The sequence below is a fragment of the Thalassophryne amazonica genome, chromosome 19 (genome assembly GCF_902500255.1).
Source record: "Thalassophryne amazonica chromosome 19, fThaAma1.1, whole genome shotgun sequence".
Classification (NCBI taxonomy): Eukaryota; Metazoa; Chordata; class Actinopteri; order Batrachoidiformes; family Batrachoididae; genus Thalassophryne; species Thalassophryne amazonica.
The window spans coordinates 67257645-67284421 of NC_047121.1; the positions used below are offsets into that span (position 1 = coordinate 67257645).

General features: G+C 41.6%; 1 protein-coding gene across 1 annotated transcript in view; it reads left to right on the forward strand.

The window, feature by feature from the left end:
* tdrd9 (tudor domain containing 9) overlaps nt 1–26777 on the forward strand; it is a 50077-nt gene that overhangs the window by 11160 nt on the left and 12140 nt on the right. Inside the window, 19 exon segments of the mRNA XM_034195417.1 lie at nt 50–130; nt 214–378; nt 472–575; nt 675–791; nt 1567–1651; nt 3210–3267; nt 3363–3467; nt 3554–3651; nt 6060–6191; nt 8545–8707; nt 9055–9118; nt 9600–9663; nt 9764–9773; nt 9776–9807; nt 10182–10235; nt 12448–12564; nt 13854–13961; nt 20187–20287; nt 20399–20569. Coding sequence (XP_034051308.1) covers nt 50–130; nt 214–378; nt 472–575; nt 675–791; nt 1567–1651; nt 3210–3267; nt 3363–3467; nt 3554–3651; nt 6060–6191; nt 8545–8707; nt 9055–9118; nt 9600–9663; nt 9764–9773; nt 9776–9807; nt 10182–10235; nt 12448–12564; nt 13854–13961; nt 20187–20287; nt 20399–20569 — 1829 coding nt within the window.

Here is a 26777-nt window from a genome sequence, read left to right on the forward strand (position 1 = left end):
AATGCTACTAAATGTAATCAGTGATTTTATTTATTTGGCTTCATCAAAGGTTCATGAGCGATCTGAGGAGATGGACTTTGTCCTCCTTGTTTTGAGGAAGCTGCTTCATACCAACTCTCGTTATGTCAAGGTAATCATAAACATTCCAAACATTCCTCCATTTTTCTACCCTTTGCAGCATCAGTGTCACTCACAGAAGCACCATTTTCTCAGATCATTTTAATGTCAGCCACGATTAACTGCAGAGAGTTTGCTGAGTACTTTGGCACTCTTATTCACGGCAAGATGTACCCTGCCTACGTGTTTCAAGTGGAGGGGTCACCCTACCCCATAGAGGAGTTTTACCTGGATGACCTCAAACACTTCTTTCCATTCAGGGTACTGACATATTACTGTTTGTGTGTGAAACAGGTCTTTACTGTGAAGTCAAACAGTTTATGATGAGTGTATATTAATAATTGTGTGTCATAGGTTCCATTGGCTCATTCCAGTGAGCCTCACATCTCAGTGGAGATGTACAATCTTGCCATCAGTCTCATCCAGAACTTTGATGAGTTAGAGGGCAAAGATGCCAGGTGAAATTTCAGTATCCTTGCATGTGGTGAAGCAAATAATTAGGGATTTTGTTTACAAATTCTTCTCCTAAGCTTGTACATTTGTGTGGCTGTCAGCAGCAAGGAAATAAAAGAGGGTGGCGCAACTTCACAAAGAGGTAGTGTGCTGGTTTTCCTTCCTGGTTTACATGAGATACTCTACATGAAAGAGGCTCTGGGCAAGCTGTTCCACAAAAGGTGAGCTAGTGAGATTACTCTTGTTCTGTCTTTGCCACTGCCCAGGAGCAGGATTATGCAGAAATTGCTTAATTGATTCTCTTGAAACTTGGAGTAAGGGTGGATTATGGGCCAACAAGGAAATCATTAACTTTTGGAGTGGAATTTTTTTTTTTTTTATTTCTCACTTTTTTTAACATCACAAGATACGACAGTTTAGCGGTTAAGTTCTTGGACATTAATACGTAGATCCTGATGAAAAAAAATCAGGTATTTGCATTATGGGGCATTTAAATGATGTATTTAATTTGGTGCAGATCCCTGTAAAGATTTGATTTTTGTCGTTCAAAATATTGGAACGTTTATGGCCCAAAGTAAAAAAGCCACTTTTCAGATCAGTGTTCCCTTTAACATTAGGAGATCTTTTTTCCTTCTCCCTCACATTTTTCTTTATGGACCCTGTAGTTCAAATATGTACTAAAATGTTGGTGGAGGTATATGCTGTCAGAGCACTTCTTGATTTCTGTAGTTCCAGCTTTAAAAAAAATTGGAATGGAAAGAACAGGCAGTTATTTTGCAATAGTGTCACTTTACAGCACCAGGTATCAGATCTTTAACATGAAGAATCTGGCTGCTAGTTTTTACAGGGTGTATCAAATAATTGGTTTAGTCTCTTTTGTCCATGTTGCTGGGTGCAGGTTTTTTTAACAGTAGTCTCTGAAATATCACTCGCAATTATTTTAAATCCTGATCAATATTTGCATATGTATGTAATGAACATGTGTATGCTGTTCAGATTACAGGTCTATCCTCTCCATTCCACTGTGACTGTGGAGGAACAAAATGGTGTGTTTTTCTCACCTGTCCCTGGATACAGGAAGGTAAAAATCTATTTGGGGCCTTTCCACTAATATGGAGCAGATACCCTTTTGATTTCCAAACCTAAATTAGTCATTTGGAATTATTCTGAGCATTTCATCCCCCCCAGATTGGTTTATGAGCCCCCAAAATGTTTTGTTTTTTTTTGAGTTATTGGGAATCATGTTAATGTTATATTTTGGTTAAAACATTTCACTTAAAGCTAAGTATCTATTCCACATCTATCTCCCAGTACCTTTTAGCTTTGCTTTGGTTGCTGTTGTGCTTCCCTTTTTTCTATTTTCAGATTCATAACATATCACACCATTTGCTAAGTGTTTTTGCTTCACATAGACGTACCCCTCATAAATTAGCTTGGAATTTCCTTGCGTGGAAGTAACCTTATCCATGGTGAGGCAACCAGAGAAATGGTGAAGCTTTGGCATAGTCCCTGTGTTGGCTGTTGTGTGGTTGCATTCCTAGTCTTGCTTTCAGTTGCTTTCTGCCACGTTGTAGCCCTTGCCGCTATTTTTCTGCCCCTCACAGCCCACTCCTACCTACTTTTTTTTTTTCCATTGTGGAGATGCACTCCGTTCTCAAAACGGTACATGAACGGCACTAATATTGCAGAGAGAGAGAGAGAAACCTTGTGACTGGCACGCAGATGGATTTGATACATTGGAAAAAGTCAGAAGACATTATTTCCAGGAGTTAATGGATTTTCTTAACATGCCGCAATCTTTAGAGAACTGGAGGAGGTGAAAGAAAACTGTACGCTGCAATGGCGCGCGTGATCCATGCATGAGAAGTGGACGCGGAAACCACTCACTCTGTTCACTTCTTTGCTCGACTTGACGTCTGCACGTAGTGTTGGCAAGCATATCGCTCCACGTTGCATGACATTTATGCGTGAAAGATTTTTTGAACATTTCAAAGTTCTCTTTGTGCAATTGCACACGCTGACGTCCCCTCTCTTGTTCAATCTACACCCATTAAAGACGAGTTTACTCTCCTGCACGACAGTGTGTGCATCAAAGTCGTGCAAGTGTCAGGGCACCTTTACTTTGTAGCAGTTCAGTGCTGATTGTGATTGCTTTAATTAGTTAAACAGAGGGAGCCCCAAGGGGCAAATGACTGGAGGGGAAAATTACCTGGGGGGTGGACCAGGGGGGAAATGCCCTGATACCATCCATGACTGGTTTCAGCTGTGGCTCACACCAGCTTATCATATCTTGATGTGCTTATGAAAAAAAATATTGGTTGTGCCAGTTGGAGCAATAAAACTGCCACGTATCTTAATGTGGGCATGATGGATTTTGTATTTCTACACTTCCAGACAGAGACATATTATTGCCGTTCATTTCAGATTCAACGTCCTTGAATTGGTGTTCTACCACTTTGAAGATTCCGCTACGAATTCTTATAAATGCTTTCTGGTTCATTGTAGGACACTGCTGATACTTAATTAATATTCTTGCAAACAGCTTTTTTATTATTATTATTTTATCCATTTATTTCACATAAAGACAAGAATTGTACTGCCATTGCCCATGACGAAGAGGTTTTCTGTTCGTTTTACAGGTCATCCTCTCCACCAACATCGCAGAGAGTTCAGTCACTGTTCCTGACGTCAAATACGGTGAAGTTTTGTTCCTCAACATTGTCTTATCTATTTTACTAATGTGTACTTAGCTGAGTATTTCAACCACTATGGATGCATATTATTTGTTTCAGTCATTGACTTCTGTCTGGCCCGTCACTTGGTCTGTGACAGAGATACCAATTACCAGTCTCTACAGCTCACCTGGGCATCTAAGACCAACTGCAACCAGCGTAGAGGTATGATGCACAGCACAAAGCCTGAACATTGAAATGCTGGATGAGTTTATCTATCTGTGCTTATGATATTTTCTGCTGCCTGACAGGTCGGGCAGGGCGAGTGTCAAAGAGCTTCTGTTATCGCCTTGTTACGAAAGAATTTTGGATGAATTATATCCCAGAATACATGACACCTGAGATGCTGGTATGTTACTATACAGCAGACCATAAATTGTAATTATATAAAGTGCTGGTAGTGTCAACCTTTTGACTCATTTTTAGAGATATTAAGTGTATGTTTGAAATATTTGTGACATATTATTTACCCAACGTTATTTCTCATCATCTTCACTTGCTCATCCAGGATAGCGTCACTGGAGCAAGAGCTCCAGCAGGAGACTCCAAATTTCCCTTTTCTGGGCCACATTAGCCACCTCTGACTGTGGGATACCGAGGCGTTCCCAGGCTGGTGTGGAGGTATAATCTCTCCACCAAGCCCTAGGTATTTCCCGGGTGTAGACTTTACCAGGGAGGCTGAGTAGTGTGATGCCCCTGTAATTGGTCCACACTCTCTGGTCCCCATTTTAAAGATAGGGACCACCACCCAGAGACGGCTCATCCAAGACAGTCCCTTCACACCCAGAGCCTTCAGCATTTCTGGACGGATCTCATCAACCCCCGGAGCTTTGCCACTGCACAGTTTCTGTGAAGGCTCTCAGTTCTCAGGTGGTTTCCATAGTAGAGAAGCTTGAATCTTCAGATGAATTTCTTGCTCTGGTAGTCTGACTTCTGTCTTGAGTCAAGACAGAAGTCAAAACGTCCTTGCGTCAAGCAACCCAGTCCAGTCAAAGATTCAAGTTTCTCTACTACACTGCAGAGTTGTTTGACTACCTCAGCGACTTCCAACAGGGAAATTAATTATGATCCCCCATCAGCTTCCAGCTCTGCCCTTATTGCAGATGGCGCTCTAGTCTGATTTAGGAGTTCCTCAAAGTGTTCCTTCCAGTGCCGGATTACCTCCTCAGTTGAGGTCAGCAGAGTCTCATCCTTACTGTAGACAGCTTAGATGGCTCCCCGTTTTCATTTCCTGAGGTGCCTCATGGTCCCCCAGAAGCAGCTTGTTTCCGACCGAAAGTCCTTCTCCACAGCTACTCCTCACTCCTCCCAGACCCACTGCTTTGCCTCCCTCACAGCAGAGGCTGCCGCCCTTCAGGCCTGTCGGTTCCTTGCAACTGCCTCCGGAGTCCTCTGAGATAACATATCCCGGAAGGACTCCTTCTTCAGTCGGACGTCTTTCCTAACCACCAGTGTCCACCATGATGTTCGAGGGTTGCTGCACCTTAAGACACCTAAGACCTTCAGGCCACAGCTTCCCGCTGCAGCTTCAGCAATGGAAGCTTTGAACATTTCCCATTCTGATTCAATGGCCCCAACCTCCACAGGGATGCCAGAAAAGCTCCACCGGAGGTGTGAGTTGAAGATCTGTCGGACAGTGGGTTCCACCAGACGTTCCCAGATCACCCACACTATCCGTTTGTGCTTACGACATCTCTCCAAAGTCCTCTCCATCGTCTAATCCAACTCTTCACCAGATGGTGATCAGTTGACAGCTCTGCCCTTCTTTTCATCCGAGTGTCCAGAACATGTGGCCTCAGATCAGATGGTACAATCACAAACTCAATCATCGACCTTCGTCATAGGGTACTGTGGTACCATGTACACTTATGAGCATCCTTATGTTTTAACATGGTATCTGTTATGGACAGTCCACGACTAGCACAGAAGTCCAAGAACAAACGGGTTTAAACCAGGAAGGCTGTTCCTCCCAATCACCGCTCTCCAGGTGTCACTGTCATTGCCCATGTATGTGTTGAAGTCCCCCAGCAGAACAATGGAGTAGCCCCATATAGATCTCCAGTCAGGAACTCCAAGAAGGCCGAATACTCCAATACTCCAAACTGCTCTTCAGTGCATACGCACAAACAATCAGAGTTCTCCCTGACCACCCAGTGGCGCAGGGCGGCGACCCAATCATTTACTTTAGTAAAGTCCACCGTCGCAGTGCTCAGCCATGGACTCGTGAGTATCCCCACACTCGCATGGTGCCTCACACCCTGGGCAACTCCAGAGAAGAATAAAGTCCAACCCCTATCAAGGAGAATGGTTCCAGAGGTGAGGCCCACCAGATTTAACTGGTAGCGCTCCACCTCCCGCACGAGCTCCGGCTCCTTCCCCCACAGCGAGGTGATGTTCCACACCCCCAGAGCTAGCCTCTGCCACTTGGGTCTGGTCTGTCTAGGCCCTCGACTTTGAATGCCACCCATGGGACAGCGCACTTGGCCCCAGTGTTTCCCCTGCAGGTGGTGAGCCCACCGGGTGGAGATGGAAAGTCCATGTTGCCTTTTTGTACTGTGTCTGGCTGGGTTCCTTGGCAAACCTGGCAACCAGGTGCTTGCTAACGGGCCCTCCATTTAGGCCTGACTCCAGACGGAGGAGTGACCAGATGTTATTTCAGTTTTTTGTTTTTGTTTTTGTTTTTTGTTTTTTTTTAACTCACCGTTTCTTACAACCCATCTCTGTTATTGAAGTTTTGGTCATGTGGTTTTCTTTCAGAGTGCACCCTTGTCTACTGTCATGCTGAAGGTGAAGCAGCTGGATATGGGGGATCCCCGTGCCCTTCTCTCCACAGCCCTGTCACCCCCCAACCTCAATGACATTGTGAGGACTGTACTTCAACTCAAAGAGGTCTGTAAAAACACTGCAGAATGAACAGTTTTTGGAATATGTGATGTGGTGTAAAACAATGAGTTAGAATCTAATTTATATTGAGAGAGTTAGCAAAGCCGCCGTGATGTAGCAAGGTTATAAAGTACAAGGTAGTTTAATTTTTTGATGAGGAAACAAGAAAAAACTCAAACAAATGTCAAAAATACAATGAATCTGACTTGATCTTTTGTTCCTACAAGTTAAATATTCAATACAAGTTATATATATATGTGTGTGTGTGTGTGTGTATGTATATGTGTGTGTATTGCCACAGCAAGTCCAAGGTGGATCTGCAAGTTGATTTGGCACAGGTTTTACGACGGATGCCCTTCCTGACGCAACTCCACCTTACATGGAGAAATGTGGCAGGGGTGGGATTTGAACCCGGAACCTTCTGCACTGAAACCAAGTGCGTTAACCACTTGGCCACCACCTCTACTTGGCCACCACCCCTATATATATATATATATATATATATATATATTTATTTATTGAGTGATTCCATATTTTTTTCCCTCTGCTTGGTCTAAAAAAGTAACCGTTACTGACTGCCACAATTTTTTTTCCTGATTTCTTATAGTGTTTCTTAAAGCCAGAAAGTTGCCATTTGAAATTACTTTAGTTTTGTGTCATGTCTGTGATCTGCTTTTTTTCTACAAAATTAAACAACTGAATGAACATCCTCCGAGGCCGGTGATTCCATAATTTTTGCCAGGGGTTGTATTATATTGTTATGAATTGAAACGTCACTCAGTCACTATTCCTGAGTGTCCTAGTTTTACTACTACAATTGGGCACAAAGTGAAATTGGGAAGACATTAAAAAGTTTACTTAATTTTTTTTTAAGACATATTTATAAACATTAAGAAGCACCTTGGAGTAAAGAGAGAAAATGTGCAATTTAATTTGCAATTAATCCCAAGTTAGCTATGAACAGTCATGCAATTAAGTATTGTAATCGATTGGCAGCCTATATATACATCTGACATTTGCTTGGGACTCTTGGTGAGGGCGGTCGCATCTCCTCGTCTCTCCTCCTACTCTGCTCCAACCTTCTAGTCCCTACTTCACCGGACTGTGAATTCTTCAAACTATATTGGATTAATCGTGGAATTGATCAGCTGGTCTCTGAACGCTATTGACACCATTTTATCAACAAGGAAATCAGGGACCCTGAGTGCCCAGATGGAACCTACCCTGCGGGCTATGTTCTTGACGCCTGGGAGAAATGGCATTCTCTGTGGAGGATGTCGAATATCTATTTGTATTTGGTTTTATTGTAGGAGGGCTGGTACTTATTGGATCATGTGCTGCCCTGACCGACCGGAGAATTGGCAAGACGGCTGCCACGAGAACCACGACCTCTCACCTGTCCGTCATGATTAATGAGTTGGGCAAGGTGAAACATTCTCAGACTGCGTTAACCCTTGAACTCAGACGCAAATTGGATAACATCTCGGAGCAAATGCATGCCTTGCAAAGGAACATGTTGGAGACCAGGGAATACTCAGAAATTGGATCTGGTTGTTCATGTGAGCTGTTTTCACTGCTCAACCATAAACATGGCTGGCTTATCAGCCTCTGAAGGACAAAACGTCCCGTTGTTTTCCTGCAGAAGTATTTCTACAGCCTTGGTGAACCATTCAGATGCCTTCTTTATTATCTTCTGCAACTTCAGCACACACGGACAGAAACTGACATAAATTTAACTCATTTGCCACTCACACATGGACATAAACTGATACGCATGCTCCCACCCCCCTACCCCCTCCTGTCCCCATCCCGACCCCCACTCATGCCACTCCCTTCCCCCTCCGGGGTGCTGTGCAGCTTTAGCTGCTGTAGCCCCCCCCCCCCCCCCCCCCCCCAAGATGGCTACTGCGTGACCATATGTTGCTGCCCCCCCCACACACACACACACACACACACACACTCACATTCGGATAAGGGACTGTTTCAAAGTTTAGTGCACCTAAACAGTGTCAAATGTATATGTGCTGTCTTTAATTCTGATGTGTGCCATTATTACGGTAAACAAGTAATAATTGTGGATTGCTGTATCTTGTCTGTGGTATTGGAGTATGGATTTAATCTTGTTGTTGCACTCGTGTAAGGACGATGACAATAAATCTCATCTATCTATCTATCTGGAAAGTATTCACAGCGCTTTACTTTTTCCACTTTTTATGTTGCAGCCTTATTCCAAAATGGATGTAATTCATTTTTCCCTACCCACATACCCCATAATAACAGTGTGAAAAAGTTGACTTTGAATATGGAAATGTAAGGGTTATATGTTTAAAAAAGTTAGAAAGCATGTTTCATTTTGTAGATGGGTGCTCTGTCTGCCAAAAGTGCTGGCAGGGGTCACAATGAGGATGGCAAAATGACATTTCTGGGCCGAGTGCTGGCCCATTTGCCTGTGGACTTGTACCTGGGGAAGTTGATTGTTCTGGGCCACGTCTTTGGCTGTCTGGATGAGTGCCTCATCATTGGTCAGTATATTACTAGAATGGGAGTGCGTTATATGCATACAGTTCTGAGAAATACATAGGGCAGTTGAGACGTTTTGAGCCTGACCCAGAAAAAGTAGGACGTGGTTCTCTATCTTTTGCATTCTGAGAAACCAGCATTTCTCAGTATTGCACCCAGTGATTCAAAACTTCACACATTCTCGAGAAATGGTGGTTTCTCAGAATGCAAAAGAATCACGGCCTACTTTTTCCGGGTCAGGCTCAAAACCTCTCAGTCACCCCTTTTGTTGAGGCCACCAAAGTTATTTATGTGTGAACTGTGATTTTGTTTGTATGTAACTTGAACTGACTGATTCTGTTATCTTTAGCTGCCTCACACTCCCTGAAAAGTTTCTTTGCAATACCATCCATGCAACAACTTGCCGGCCACAGGTGAGTCACATCCAGCACCTTTTCTGAAATACAAATCACTAAATTGTAATTTAACCCTACACAATAGATCATAGTGCTGTTTATTATATGGAGCAGTATTGCCTGCACGTAAATGATTGTGACAATTTTTGTTTCTGTTTTGTCTTTCAATAATATGTTGATCTAGAGATTACGTAGGCTTTTGTGATATACTCCAAACCCCAACCTCCACCCCTCAAAACAAGGAAAACATGAATATTCTGCACAAGACGTGTGGCCGCAAGAAATTATGAAATTTTATTTCATATATTTATTATGAAATCAGAATTGATTAAACACTTTCCTAGTACAAACTGTGCAGTGTCCTAAAAAAAACTCCTGTAATGCAAACTCTAGCATATTTCCATCCAGTGACTTGCAAGTAGGGCATCCATTTAAATATCATGTGAACTGGTTGATTTTATTATGAATATGCTTTAATTAACATCATATGCAATTATAGGAGCAAGTTGGCTTTCACCCATGGCACCCCAAGTGATGCTATAGCATTTGTCAATGCCTTCAAGGTAACAATGTGATACCATATCAGAAACAATTAATTTTCTTCTTCAAGAGATGTATATATATATTTTTTACAATCTATTTCCAATTGTCATTTCCTGGTAGGCATGGTACTCTTGCAAAAGAAGGGAGAACTGCGATATCCAAAGGTGAAAAAACTAATCATCACCCTTGAAATCACTGTAATAATAATATAAAAATATGTATTCCTGCATGAATAAATTATTTATCATCTTCTGCTCATACAAACACCAAATTAAACACTAATTATTTATCCTAAATTTCATTATTGACAAGATTAGCGCTGTAGTAAATGTCCGGTTTTAGTTGGTTTATGTATTTGCTGTTCAACTGTGTTGATAAGATTTATAAGAATACAAAACCTTTACATTCTGTGTCAGAAAACACTCAAGCATTTATTTATTTATTTATTTGTACACTACTAGTCAAACATTTGTATACACTTTCCCATTCATGTATGCTTAAAATAATCAGCCCTGGCTTTGTTATTCTTTACTGTTAGACTGAGCTGGACTGGGGGAAGGAAAACTTCATCCAGATCAGAAGGATCAAGGAGGTATGGAGACAGCATCCAGCATCTTCATCGTGTACAGAGCTTTGTCACTTAAGTTAATGAATCCATGTAATAGGGCAACATTTTCTTCCCAACGCCAGCTTTGCAATTAAGAACAGGGGTTATTCTGCACTTCCAGAAAATAGTTCTTGTTCTTATTTTTACTTTATTGTTGTCAAACAAGTCTGAGATTAGGTCAGTGTCACTCACCAAATTAATTTCCAAGGTCACAGAAAAAAACCCAGTATGTACAATCACATTCCACAGGCTTGAGTGTAGGGCAGGGGTGCCCAAGTTCGGTCCTCGAGATCTACCTTCCTGACACTCTTAGTTGTCTCCTTGTTCCAACAAACCTGAATCCAATGAAAGGCTCGTTAGCAGGCTTTTACTGAGCCTTTCATTAGATTCAGGTGTGTTGAAGCAGGGAGACAACTAAGAGTGTCAGGAAGGTAGATCTCGAGGACCGAACATGGGCACCCCTGGTGTAGGGTCACATCCATCAAGGCTACTCATGGGGTGCATACAGTGAGGAAAATAAGTGTTTGAACACCCTGCGATTTTGCAATTTCTCCCACTTAGAAATCATGGAGGGGTCTGAAATTTTCATCTTAGGTGCATGTCCACTGTGAGAGACATAATCTAAAAAAAAAATCTGGAAATCACATTGTATGATTTTTTTAAATAATTTATTTGTATGTTACTGCTGCAAATAAGTGTTTGATCCCCTACCAACCAGAAAGAATTCTGGCTCACACAGACCTGTTAATTTTTCTTTAAGAAGCCCTCTTTACCTGTATTAATTGCACCTGTTTGAACTTGTTACCTGTATAAAAGACACCTGTTCACACAATCAATCACACTCCAACCTGTCCACCATAGCCAAGGCCAAAGAGCTGTCTAAGGACACCAGGGACAAAACTGTAGACCTGCACAAGGGTGGGATGGACTACAGGACAACATAAAAGCAGCTTGGTGGAAGACAACAACTGTTGTGATTATTTATTAGAAAGTGGAAGAAACACAAGATAACTGTCAATCTCCCTCGGTCTGGGATTCCATGCAAGATCTCACTTTGTGGGGTAAGGATGATTCTGAGAAAGCTCAGAACTATACAGGAGGACCTGGTCAATGACCTGAAGAGAGCTGGGACCACAGTCACAAAGATTACATTAGTAACACATGATGCTGTCATGGTTTAAAATCCTGCAGGGCAGCAAGGTCCCCCTGCTCAAACCAGCACATGTCCAGGCCCATTTGAAGTTCATCAGTGACCATCTGGATGATCCAGAGGAGGCACGGGAGAAGGTCATGTGGTCAAATGAGACCAAAATAGAGCTTTTTGGAATCAACTCCACTTACCATGTTTAGAGGATAGAACAACCCTAAGATAACCATCCCAGCCGTGAAGCATGGGGGTGTAAACATCATACTCTGGGGTGCTCTTCTGCAAAGGGGACAGGACGACTGCACCGTATTGAAGGGAGGATGGATGGTGTCATGTATTGCGAGATTTTGGCAAACAACCTCCTTCCCTCAGTAAGAGCATTGAAGATGGGTCATGGCTGGGTCTTCAGCATGACAATGACCCCAAACACACAGCCAGGGCAACTAAGGAGGGGCTCCGTAAGAAGCATTTCAAGGTCCTGGAGTGGCCTGGCCAGTCTCCAGACCTGAACTCAATAGAAAATCTTTAGAGGGAGCTGAAACTCCAAACCTGAAAGATTTGGAGAAGATCTGTATGGAGGAATGGACCAAAATCCCTGCTGCAGTGTGTACAAACCTGGTGAAAAACTACAGGAAACCTTTGACCTCTGTAATTGCAAACAAAGGCTACTGTACCAAATATTAACATCGATTTTCACAGGTGTTCAAATACTTATTTACAGCAGTAACATACAAATAAATTACTAAAAACATTGTGATTTCCGGATTTTTTTTTTTTTTTTTAAGATTATGTCTCACAGTGGACATGCACCTAAGATGAAAATTTCAGACCCCTCCATGATTTCTAAGTGTGAGAACTTGCAAAATCACAGGGTGTTCAAATACTTACTTACTTTTCCTCACTGTATGTGGACCTCCGTTGAAGAAGGATATTTCAGTCACTGAGCGACTGGGGCCACAAGGCCTTTAGGCCAATATCCCTTATCTTTATTTTAACTTTTAGCAACATATTGTGGATTCAGACCTTCAACAGTCTTGACTTACTGTGCAGGTTGCAGAGCTCTATGAGGACCTGAAGAAACGTGTGTCCCAATTCAACATGCATGTGTCTGAGTACAATCAACCCTTGGACTACACCAGTCTGCACCAACAGAAGTTCATTCTACAGGTTAGTGCCGCGTGTTTACATACAGAATCATGTCAACATATGTTTTCACATGTCTGGTTAAATTTATGTATACAATCAAAATTGCAAATGTAAAATATGACATCAACATGGTGAGATGTGCTGCATATGTGATGTTTCTACCCAGGTCCTAGATAATCTGTGCAGTCTATGCCTCAGATCTATTCATCATTGTGATTAAATACACTTACGTGGTGTGTCCATAAAGTAACGGTCCTTTTTATTATTTTTTTTTTAAAACTATATGGATTTCATTCATATGTTTTTACGTCAGACATGCTTGAACCCTCGTGCGCATGCGTGAGTTTTTCCACGCCTGTCGGTGACGTCATTCGCCTGTGAGCACGCCTTGTGGAAGGAGTGGTCCCGCCCCCTCGTCGGATTTTCATTGTCTGGAAATGGCGGAATGAAAAGGACTTTTTTTCCATCAGAATTTTTTCAGAAGCTGTTAGAGACTGGCACCTGGAAACCATTCGAAAAATTTATCTGGCTGGACATGCCTATCTCGGCTTTCAGTGCTTACCAGTCGAGTGAGTATAAGAGAACTTGTGGAGAGCTGCACATGTCCCAACTTGTCCTCTAACACTCCGAAACGGAGGTGTTCCTTTGTCTCGCTTCATCAGCGAATCAGTCGTGACGAGCGAAGCGTCCGCGCGGCTTTCCATGACAAAATCTCTTGTTAAAAGTGAAATCTGCCGGAAAATGGCTGATGTCCAGCTCTTGTGATAACCAGAGAAAGAGCACACAACGGTCTCGTATCCACAGAGCCATCAGCTTAGAAATGATCCAGTGGTTTGTGCCGCGACGTCGCAGCTTGGAGCGCGGCGCACCGACCGTCCTTAATGGGGTCCTTAAAGCTGTAGTTAAAGTCCTTATTCTCTGTGAAGCCCGTAAAATTTTCACCAAAAGCCAGATTAATTTTTTGAATGGTTTCCAGGTGCCAGTCTCTAACAGCTTCTGAAAAAATTCTGATGGAAAAAAAGTCCTTTTCATTCCGCCATTTCCAGACAATGAAAATCCGACGAGGGGGCGGGACCACTCCTTCCACAAGGCGTGCTCACAGGCGAATGACGTCACCGACAGGCGTGGAAAAACTCACGCATGCGCACGAGGGTTCAAGCATGTCTGACATAAAAACATATGAATGAAATCCATATAGTTTTTTAAAAAAATAAAAAGGACCGTTACTTTATGGACAGACCTTGTAAACATCTGTGTGAGATGGAAAGATGAATGTAAATGTTTGGGTTGCAAGTCTCCCCTCTTTTTAGGTTGCTATTGCTGGTGCCTACTACCCCAATTACTTTGCTCAGGGAGAACTGTACGAAGACATGGTTTCCAAAGAGCTGAGTGGCTATGACCCCAGAACAACAGTGATGGTATGAAATATAGAGCTGCTGTCCAAGATCCCTGTTTGGATTGTTCAGTCATTCAGTGTGGCTTTTAAGTAGGTTATGTCAAAATTAATTATTTAGAGATTACTGGAAATGCTGAGTACCTCTTTCAGGACTGTAGAAGGTGTTGATGTCAGTTTGTTTAAAAAAACAAGCAACAATCTCGAGTAAATGTTATATTACAGGCTAACGTTGGGGTGAAAGATATCACCTGAGAGACTGTCAGCCCAGGATTTGAGCTTTCGCCCAGAACCTTTTGTAAAATCAAATTGAATGGGCTAAAGTTTCTCTTTTCATTGATTCCTCTCCCCAGTGGATTTTGAAAATAGTTTTATCCCAAAAGGACAGATACAAGATCTAAAAAGTGGCAAAACTGGAACAAATAAGCAGCTCTCACACCTGGCTGAGTTTCACACACAATTTTTCCGAACAGCACCTCTGCACAGCTCATGTATTATGGGTTAGGTCAACATGTTGCTTAGCACAACTTGTGTTGTCTTCAAACAACTTGTGTTGTCTTCAAACATGCTCAAAATTCTAGGGACTCCCACCTGCCTCACGCTCAGCTCGAGGTGTCCCGGTGCAGGTTCGCAATCCACCAGTCAAGACTTAAGACAGCATGTACACAAAGTTCACCTGGTGTTGCATGCGGTTGCACCACACCTTCATTAAACTAAGCATGGACTTTGGCAAACTGAGTACACTACAGAAGCTCCATAAAAATGACTTTTCCTGACTTTGGCCTAATAGTGTTTGTGCCTGACAGAACTCTGTGTCTAACACAGCCAGGTGAGAACTGTTCAGCCCATTATGGTGCAAGACGAAGCTGAAAGACTGGCATGGTTTTTTATCAATTAGGACTGTTGTAAGATTTCCACAGTTTAAGCATCAGGTTGCTAGAACATTAAAATGGGGGTCTGGAGTAAATTGGATCAAATGATGGTTTAATGAGGAGTTTCATTTCAGTCTTTTCAGCATATTTCCAAATTATATAAGTGCCTTCATTGGTGTCATGGGCTAATACAGGATGGGGGATGTTAAATGAGAATGAGTGGGAAATAACTTTCTGCCTGCCCTGTGAAAAGTAAAAAAAAAAACCTACAACTATTTTTATTTATTTATTTTAAAGCGGCTCTCACACAGAAGGCATGTCCATGACTTGCTAATGGTAGCTTTGGTGCATTAGTAGCATTGGTGTGCTACACTCAACAGTGTTGATGGGAAGTGCCAGCATGTGTGCAGTCTTCAGTGGTGTTTAACGTCACACATGGTCTACTGGGTGTCGTCTGTTGCTTCCTGGTGATTTATTAACTTTGTCTCTTCTTTTTCCATTTTATCTTGGAATTGGAGTTTCTGAACAACCTGGTGCTTTTTAGCCTCTCACACAGATGGTGTGTGCTTGCCATGTTAGTGGCATATATGAGGCAACTGTGCGACGAGTGAAGTTGAGTGGCAAGTGTTTTAAGCATGACCACAACACTTGTCAGATGCTGGTGAATGCTGGCAATAGTGGCATTGTGTGACGTGTTTGTGGTAGTGTTGTGGCAAGTGCTACAGGCGCCTGTGAAAGTAGGGAGGGGTGTTATTTCAAAAATTTTTGAAATCTATAAATTTTTGCAAGGAATATGGAAATATACATGGAATAAACCATTTGGTTCCAAAAACCCTTATGGACGGAGCCGATGAAGGTATCGGGTTCGAAAATTGCCGAAAATATCGACAGAAATTTCATAGCTTGAGAACCGTTGCCCCTAGACTTGAAATTTGGCTCAAAATGTTCTTTGACCCCAAGTTTATATACAACTTCTATAGTAACAGTAAGTCTAACTGGTGTTTTTTTTAGAAGTAATTGACAAAAAACCTAATTTTAATACATACGATCAATCACAAGAAACAAAATCTATATAGTTTTTATATCAGGAACATCTGTTGAGTTATTATCATCACATGTAAAGAATAACATGGCCACAATGAACTAATTATAAGCAACAGTGTTTTGTTTTTTTATGTCAAAAGCAATTATACATCGTCTATTATACGTGTTCTTGGGCATTCGAAGTGATCAGCAAAATAACATAAGTAGTACAAATATTTTCTTGAAACTAAAAGAGATTCTACAACCCCTGGCAAAAATTATGGAATCACTGGAATCATGACACAAAACTAAAGTCATTTCAAATGGCAACTTTCTGGCTTTAAGAAACTCTGTAAGAAATCAGGAAAAATAAATTGTGGCAGTCAGTAATGGTTACTTTTTTAGACCAAGCAAAGGGAAAAAAATATGGACTCACTCAATTCTGAGGAAAAAATTATGGAATCACCCTGTAAATTTTCATCCCCAAAATTAACACCTGCATCAAATCAGATCTGCTCGTTAGTCTGCATCTAAAAAGGAGTGATCACACCTTGGAGAGCTGTTGCACCAAGTGGACTGACATGAATCATGGGTCCAACATGAGAGATGTCAATTGAAACAAAGGAGAGAATGATCAAACTCTTAAAAGAGGGTAAATCATCACGCAATGTTGCAAAAGATGTTGGTTGTTCACAGTCAGCGGTGTCTAAACTCTGGACCAAATACAAACAACATGGGAAGGTTGTTAAAGGCAAACATACTGGTAGACCAAGGAAGACATCAAAGCATCAAGAAGAAAACTTAAAGCAATATGTCTCAAAATCGAAAATGCACAACAAAACAAATGAGGAACGAATGGGAGGAAACTGGAGTCAGCGTCTGTGACCGAACTGTAAGAAACCGCCTAAAGGAAATGGGATTTACATACAGAAAAGCTAAACGAAAGCCATCATTAACACCTAAACAGAAAAAACAAGGTTACAATGGGCTAAGGAAAAGCAATCGTGGACTGTGGATGACTGGATGAAAGTCATATTCAGTGATGAATCTCGAATCTGCATTGGGCAAGGTGATGATGCTGGAACCTTTGTTTGGTGCCGTTCCAGTGAGATTTATAAAGATGACTGCCTGAAGAGAACATGTAAATTTACACAGTCATTGATGATATGGGGCTGCATGTCAGGTAAAGGCACTGGGGAGATGGCTGCCATTACATCATCAGTAAATGCACAAGTTTACGTTGATATTTTGGACACTTTTCTTATCCCATCAATTGAAAGGATGTTTGGGGATGATGAAATCATTTTTCAAGATGATAATGCATCTTGCCATAGAGCAAAAACTGTGAAAACATTCCTTGCAAAAAGACACATAGGGTCAATGATCTGGCCTGCAAATAGTCCGAATCCTAATCCAATTGAAAATCTTTGGTGGAAGTTGAAGAAAATGGTCCATGACAAGGCTCCAACCTGCAAAGCTGATCTGGCAACAGCAATCAGAGAAAGTTGGAGCCAGATTGATGAAGAGTACTGTTTGTCACTCATTAAGTCCATGCCTCAGAGACTGCAAGCTGTTATAAAAGCCAGAGGTGGTGCAACAAAATACTAGTGATGTGTTGGAGCGTTCTTTTGTTTTTCATGATTCCATAATTTTTTCCTCATAATTGAGTGATTCCATATTTTTTTCCCTCTGCTTGGTCTAAAAAAGTAACCGTTACTGACTGCCACAATTTTTTTTCCTGATTTCTTATAATGTTTCTTAAAGCCAGAAAGTTGCCATTTGAAATGACTTTAGTTTTGTGTCATGTCTGTGATCTGCTTTTTTTCTACTAAGTAAAACAACTGAATGAACATCCTCCGAGGCCGGTGATTCCATAATTTTTGCCAGGGGTTGTATTTACAATTGGTCAGCAGCAGCTGTTATTTTGGCAACAGCAGTGTCAAAATCCTGCCAAGTCACACTCGCATTAGTTGACACCTTATTCAGATACACTTTGAGGTTTGTTGCCAGCTTTTGCAATGGAAGTGTTTGGTACTTTTCTTTGAGTCTGAACAGTTCACTTGTTTGGGGGAGAGACAGTGTTGTATCCCGAGCATACCTTACCTCTGTGTAAAGTCTGTCCTGCTTTTCCTTGTTACTCGGCTTCTTTCTCTTCAAGTAATCATCAACCTGCTTTGCCCTAGGGAATGGGCCACCCGAGGACACTAACCTTTCAAGATCAGATAGCTTCCTTTTCTCACAGGACACCTTTGCTGCTTCTTTACTGGTCATGCCAGCCTTCTCCAAGTTTGCTTGATCCTCTGCCCATTCCATTACAAGTTTGTTAGGTTTGTTAGAACAGATTTGTTTTTTCTCAATTACTCCTAAAAAAAACACCAGATAGACTTATTGTTACTATAGATGTTGTATATAAACCTGGGGTCAAGGAACATTTTGAGCCAAATTTCTAGTCTCTATGTGCAACGGTTCTCAAGATATGAAATTTCTGTCGATATTTTCGGCGAGTTTCGAACCCGATACCTTCTTCGGCTCCGCCCATATGGGTTTTTGGAAGCTATAAACAAACTGATGGTTACTCATTGCCTAAATAGGTATAGATAACACAATTCTGTGCAAAAAAATGAACTTTAGAATTATTATATGGTATGTGATTTTGCCAACTTCTGATTGGCCCATTCGCCACTTTCTGAGCTGTACCACATGCCGAGTTGACCGCTGGTGGAGCCGAGTACACCTCGTGTACATTGAGCGATGCCTTCTATCGATAACGACTAATCAGATAACGCGATACAATGCCTACTTTGGCTGTCAGTTTGTTGACAAGATTCTACATGATGCCTTTGCATTATTTCACAAAGACTATTCCTTATTAAGCCCCTTTCACACGGGCCAGTTTTGAGATGCGTCGTCATGATGATGCCGTGTACACAATGCAGTAAAAACTCAAGAGCACAGAAGAAAAAAAGCGCTGCTGGCTGCAGCTGCTGCAGCAGCTCCTCGGTCTTCTCTCACAAATGTGTTTAAATACAGTCCGTAAAAGTCCTGCTCACAGACTGATTGCCAGAGACAACACATATCCAGGTTCAGTAAAAAGTCCGGACATCTCCAGTCCACTCCCGGACGATTCGTTCGTGCGCGCACATGTGAACAATTAAAAGAAAAAAAAGGCTGCCTGCGCTCCTCGCTCTCTGCAAACTCTCTCATTGTGTTAAAGAAAGGACTTAAGTCCTGCTCACAGACTGATTGCCAGAGACAGGACATGTTCACATCAAATATAATTCCAGACATCTCCACATTTAGTCACAGACAGTTCGTTCGCGCTCTCGTGCATCTCGCGGTCAAAGTAGGAAAGATAAACTATAACAGAACTCAGAGTGCAGAACTGCAGCTCAGCACAAGAACAAATATAAACTAGAAGATAAATCAGAGTGCACAGTCTGTCTGCAGCGCGCACCTGACGCAGACATTCCTGCGTCGTCATGACACCACAGGAAGCTCGAGGCAGCCCCGGTGTGAAAGGGGCTTTAGAGATTGTGCTTATGAAGTATTTTGGACCTGTTGGTGCAGTATGACAGTAATAATAAAGAGTTGGAACTTGAGATTTCTTGGTGGCCTCGGTGAACCCCATTCTGACCAGGTCCGCATAATCACGGGCACACCTCATCAAAAGTCTATAATTGTATATTATCACCCCTCCCTAGTGAAAGGGGTTTAACCTTCAGAATGATTTGAGTTTAGAATAATGGTTGAACCTTGGTTTCCTAGTTGAAGGAGGAGAGATAAATGGATGATCACTTACCAGTTTGTAAGTGGTGATATTGTGGTGATGCAGAAAATAACATGTTCTGAAGCTTGAGTATGACAAATTTGAGGAATGTTGGGAAGAATAGATTAAGTTTTTGATGCTGGTTGGACCAGATGTGTGGTATATTTGAGGGAATATAAACCATCTGGTTCGTTGTTACAACTAGTTACTTCATGGTCCCGATGGTTGTTATTACTGCCTGTGCCATCTGTCTCTCCACAAAGTGTACATGAACATTTTGCACATTAACTACATGGTTGAAAGTTTGCCTTTGACCTTTTTGTGAACTTTGTGGCCCGTAAAATTGAGTCAAGCTTCTAATACCATGTGAATGCAGTACACATCTACTGGATTGACAAAGTGTACACATGTGGACACTCTGTGGTTAATCTATGGGTTTTCAGGGCAAACATTGCATGCATTTTTCCATTAGTAAGCTGTGTTTTCTCAGTATTTTTATTCCTATGTTTATTTTTTTGGTGTGTCGTAAGCATGAAATCCTCAGCATGACAATCTGTGAAAATAACACGAGGTTATTTGATATTTTCAGTTGAGGAGCCTCCCGCCGTACAGTTTCCTGTACTACAAACAGCTGCAGTCTATGTTCCGCCTGTGTGGACAGATCAAAGCCATTTACTTTGAGAGCTCCAGGTATCCTCAAATTAGAAAAACATGTAATTTATTAGTGTTTAATTCAGTTTTTTTTTAATTAAAAAGGGTGTAGAAAAGGAACTTAGTGTTTGCGTGTGCATGTGTGTTTAGAGCATACCTGGAGTTCCACAGGGCATCCCAGTCCCTAGGAGTCCTCCCTGAGGTGTCTCTTGCCCTCCTTCTGGGACAACAGAATGTTCCCTTGGAGTTGTCTGTGTACCCCGTGGAACAAGTGGAAGCCAGTGCTGGCAACAGAACAATCACTCACCTGAAATACACACGGTACAGCTTTATTCACACAAGTCAAGAAAACAGCAGATTATTTATGACAGTTCAGTTGTTTTGTTGTCTTTTGATGGCTTTGCCTATTTTTCATTTATACAAAATTAGAGAAGAGTCTTGTGCTAACCATGTTGAGCATAGTTTTGGGGTTTTGTGGCTGCTTTCAATCAAAGGACTTATGTTTAATGATTCTTTCGTCTTACCTCAGGATTGCTTGTGTCTGTGTGTTTGCATATAACGCCTTTCAAAATACCTGCAGAAATATAATATATATATATATATATATATATATATATATATATATATATATATATATATACACACGAGGTCTATTAGAAAAGTAACGGACCTTATTATTTTTTTCAAAAACCATATGGATTTGAATCACGTGTGATTACATCAGACATGCTTGAACCCTCGTGGGCATGCAAGAGTTTTTTCACGCCTGTCGGTTACGTCATATGCCTGTGGGCAGTCTTTGATTAAGGAGTCGCCCACCCTCTCGTCGATTTTTTTCATTGTTTAGGAATGACTCAGAGACTGCTGCTTTGTTTGATAAAAATTTTTTCAAAAACTGTAAGGCACAACTGAGTGGACACCATTCGATAAATTCAGCTGGTTTTCGGTGAAAATTTTAACGGCTGATGAGAGATTTTGGTCTGTAAGTGTCGCTTTACGGACGGCCCACGGCACCTGACGGCGATCTGCGCTCCAAGGTGGCGTTGTCTCGCTGTTTCAAGCTGAAAACTTCCACATTTCAGGCTCTGTTCACCCAGGTCGTCGTCAGAGAACAGAGAAGTTTCAGAAGAAGTTGGCATGAGGAGTTTATGGGGACATTCCACTGTTAAAGGAGATTTTGTAATGAAAGAACGCAGATTCGCATGTCAGGTCGGACCTGACCCCGCGGGGGGTCGCGACAGGAAAAACACCTCCATTGTAAACCTTAACGGACAAGTTGGAACATGCCCAGCTGTTAAACAATTTCTCAGATACTCACTTGTTGAAAGCCATCAAAAGCCGCCTGAATTTTACAAATGGTTTTCAACATGGAGGTGTTTTTCCTGTCGCGGCACAGACGGATTTGCATCGTCGTCACGGAACCGACTCGGCAAATTCATCCGCACATTCTTTCATTACAAAATCTCCTTTAACAGTGGAATGTCCGGGTAAACTCCTCATGGCGACCTCTTCTGACACTTCCTCACTATATATATATATATATATATATATATATATATATATATATATACAAGGTCTGTTAGAAAAGTATCCGACCTTTTTATTTTTTTCAAAAACCATATGGATTTGAATCACGTGTGATTGCATCAGCCAAGCTTGAACCTTCATGCGCATGCGTGAGTTTTTTCACGCCTGTCGGTTGCGTCATTCGCCTGTGAGCAGGCTTTGTGTGAGCAGTGATCCACCCCTCTCGTCGGATTTTTATTGCGAATAAATGTCTGAATGATTTGGAGCTTTGCTGCATCAATTTTTTCCAGAAACTGTGAGAGACCTCCAGGTGGACACCATTCGGAAAATTCAGATGGCTTTCAGGGACAATTTTATGGGGATTACACAGATTAAGGAGTGCTCCAGCCGGTTTAAAGACCGCCCACAGCTGCTGAGAGCGCGCCGCGCTCCGAGCACTGATCGACAGGCTGAATCAACCAGATCATTTCCAAGGTGAAGGCTTTGTTGATCCGGGACATCGTCTGACTTACACAAAAATGGCAGGAGACGTGGACATCAGCACTTTTTCGGCACATTCCACTGTTACAGGAGTTTTTTTCATGGAAAGAGAAGCGGAGGGATGCGCCACAGAGCCGTTCATGGCGCGGCACAAAACCACCTCCATGTTGGTCTCACAGGACGGCTTTCAGATGGCTTTCAGACGGCTTTCGGTGGCTTTTCAGTCGTGTGACTAACCGAGAAATTGTGGATGAGCCTGGACATGCCAGAACATGTCCTGTGAGGCTTCATCACGGCGTTGCTTTGCGCCATGCGGCTCTGCCGCGACGCACGGAATTCCTCTGCTCCTCTTTCCATGACAAAAACTCCTGTAACAGTGGAATGTGCTGTTCATTTCCAAACTGGATGCTGTGTTTTATCCGGGATGTCGTCTGACTAGCACAGGAATTGCGGAAGACGTGGACATCAGCACTTTTTCGGCACACTGAGACAGACGTGTGGAGGAACCCTTTCTCCCGTGTATGATCATATTGGGACTCGGAAAGTGCACACAGACAAGGGACTATTCAGAGACTAGTTCATTCTGAGTGTATTAGTGAGTATAAGAGATGAGGTGCTTCATTCTGAGTGTATTAGTGAGTATAAGAGATGAGGTGCTATTTAGTCATTCAGTGTGCTGTGCACAGCTATCCGATTAAATATTAGGGTGCCCATTTTAAAGCTTTGTCATTATGTTGGGCCACCAGAAATAAATCAGCACACAGGGAAATACTGAGCAAAGGTACAGTAATATATTGTAGAATAACAGGTTTATCCCACAGCTGGCTATATTTTGTGCCGTTAGTTTTCCAGCAAACAGGATAAAACAATATTTGAAAAGTAAAGACGTGTTACTTTATTATGTGGACATTGATGTCACATTGAACTGGGAGTTCTGAATAATGATTTGTCCCATATGCAGTTGCAACTTGAGAGAATGTTTGCTTTGATTTTACATTTTCATTTTTTCTGTCTTTCTAAACAGAAAAACCTCACTAAGATTAAAAATGTCTTCTGGCCAAGATTAGCAGCAAACAAGTATTCTGTTCAAAACAAAAACATATATACAGTAGTGTTCAGAATAATAGTAGTGCTATGTGACTAAAAAGATTAATCCAAGTTTTGAGTATATTTCTTATTGTTACATGAGAAACAAGGTACCAGTAGATTCAGTAGATACTCACAAATCCAACAAGACCAAGCATTCATGATATGCACACTCTTAAGGCTATGAAATTGGGCTATTAGTAAAAAAAAAGTAGAAAAGGGGGTGTTCACAATAATAGTAGTGTGGCATTCAGTCAGTGAGTTTGTCAGTTTTGTGGAACAAACAGGTGTGAATAAGGTGTCCCCTATTTAAGGATGAAGCCAGCACCTGTTGAACATGCTTTTCTCTTTGAAAGCCTGAGGAAAATGCGACGTTCAAGACATTGTTCAGAAGAACAGCGTAGTTTGATTAAAAAGTTGATTGGAGAGGGGAAAACTTATACGCAGGTGCAAAAAATTATAGGCTGTTCATCTACAATGATCTCCAATGCTTTAAAATGGACAAAAAAAACCAGAGACACGTGGAAGAAAATGGAAAATAACCACCAAAATGGATAGAGGAATAACCAGAATGGCAAAGGCTCACCCATTGATCAGCTCCAGGATGATCAAAGACAGTTTGGAGTTACCTGTAAGTGCTGTGACAGTTAGAAGACACCTGTGTGAAGCTAATTTATTTGCAAGAATCCCCCGCAAAGTCCCTCTGTTAAATAAAAGATGTGCAGAAGAGGTTACAATTTGCCAAAGAACACATCAACTGGCCTAAAGAGAAATGGAGGAATATTTTGTGGACTGATGAGAGTAAAATTGTTCTTTTTGGGTCCAAGGGCCGCAGACAGTTTGTGAGAGGACCCCCAAACTCTGAATTTAAGCCACAGTTCACAGTGAAGACAGTGAAGCATGGTGGTGCAAGCATCATGATATGGGCATGTTTCTCCTACTATGGTGTTGGGCCTATATATCACATACCAGGTATCATGGATCAGTTTGGATATGTCAGAATACTTGAAGAGGTCATGTTGCCTTATGCTGAAGAGGACATGCCCTTGAAATGGGTGTTTCAACAAGATAATGACCCCAAACACACTAGTAAACAAGCAAAATCTTGGTTCCAAACCAACAAAATTAATGCCTTGCAGATGTGAAGAAATCATGAAAAACTGTGGATATACAACTAAATACTAGTTTAGTGATTCACAGGATTGTTAAAAAAGCAGTTTGAACATAATAGTTTTGAGTTTGTAGCATCAACAGCAGATGCTACTATTATTGTGAACACCCCCTTTTCTACTTTTTTTTTTTTACTAATAGCCCAATTTCATAGCCTTAAGAGTGTGCATATCATGAATGCTTGGTCTTGTTGGATTTGTGAGAATCTACTGAATCTACTGGTACCTTGTTTCCCATGTAACAATAAGAAATATACTCAAAACCTGGATTAATCTTTTTAGTCACATAGCACTACTATGATTCTGAACACTACTGTACAGTGAGTTTTAAAAAATCTAGATGCCATAAACAATAAAATTTGCAACCACAAGATCTCAACAAAGGGTCTAATTAAATCAATCAATCAATCAACTTTTTTCTTATATAGCGCCAAATCATAGCAAACAGTTGCCCCAAGGCGCTCCATATTGTAAGGCAAGGCCATACAATAATTATGAAAAACCCCAACGGTCAAAACGACCCCCTATGAGCAAGCACTTTGCCACAGTGGGAAGGAAAAACTCCCTTTTAACAGGAAGAAACCTCCAGCAGAACCAGGCTCAGGGAGGGGCAGTCTTCTGCTGAGACTGGTTGGGGCTGAGGGAAAAAAACAGGAAAAAGACATGCCGTGAAGGGGGGCAGAGATCGATCACTAATGATTAAATGCAGAGTGATGCATACGGAGCAAAAAGAGAAAGAAACAGTGCATCATGGGAACCCCCCCACAATCTACGTCTAAAGCAGCATAACCAAGGGATGGTCCAGGGTCACCCGATCCAGCCCTAACTATAAGCCTTAGCGAAAAGGAAAGTTTTAAGCCTAATCTTAAAAGTAGAGAGGGTATCTGTCTCCCTGATCTGAATTGGGAGCTGGTTCCACAGGAGAGGAGCCTGAAAGCTGAAGGCTCTGCCTCCCATTCTACTCTTACAAACCCTAGGAACTACAAGTAAGCCCACAGTCTGAGAGCGAAGCGCTCTAATGGGGTAATATGGTACTACGAGGTCCCTAAGATAAGATGGGACCTGATTATTCAAAACCTTATAAGTAAGAAGAAGAATTTTAAATTCTATTCTAGAATTAACAGGAAGCCAATGAAGAGAGGCCAACACGGGTGAGATATGCTCTCTCCTGCTAGTCCCCGTCAGTACTCTAGCTGCAGCATTCTGAACCAACTGAAGGCTTTTTAGGGAACTTTTAGGACAACCTGATAATAATGAATTACAATAGTCCAGCCTAGAGGAAATAAATGCATGAATTAGTTTTTCAGCATCACTCTGAGACAAGACCTTTCTGATTTTAGAGATATTGCGTAAATGCAAAAAGGCAGTCCTACATATTTGTTTAATATGCGCTTTGAATGACATATCCTGATCAAAAATGACTCCAAGATTTCTCACAGTATTACTAGAGATCAGGGAAATGCCATCCAGAGTAACGATCTGGTTAGACACCATGCTTCTAAGATTTGTGGGGCCAAGTACAATAACTTCAATTTTATCTGAGTTTAAAAGCAGGAAATTAGAGGTCATCCATGTCTTTATGTCTGTAAGACAATCCTGCAGTTTAGCTAATTGGTGTGTATCCTCTGGCTTCATGGATAGATAAAGCTGGGTATCATCTGCGTAACAATGAAAATTTAAGCAATACCGTCTAATAATACTGCCTAAGGGAAGCATGTATAAAGTGAATAAAATTGGTCCTAGCACAGAACCTTGTGGAACTCCATAATTAACTTTAGTCTGTGAAGAAGATTCCCCATTTACATGAACAAACTGTAATCTATTAGACAAATATGATTCAAACCACTGCAGCGCAGTGCCTTTAATACCTATGACATGCTCTAATCTCTGTAATAAACTTTTATGGTCAACAGTATCAAAAGCAGCACTGAGGTCCAACAGAACAAGCACAGAGATAAGTCCACTGTCCGAAGCCATAAGAAGATCATTTGTAACCTTCACTAATGCTGTTTCTGTACTATGATGAATTCTAAAACCTGACTGAAACTCTTCAAATAGACCATTCCTCTGCAGGTGATCAGTTAGCTGTTTTACAACTACCCTCTCAAGAATCTTTGAGAGAAAAGGAAGGTTGGAGATTGGCCTATAATTAGCTAAGATAGCTGGGTCAAGTGATGGCTTTTTTTACTGCCACCTTAAAGGCCTGTGGTACATAACCAACTAACAAAGATAGATTGATCATATTTAAGATTGAAGCATTAAATAAT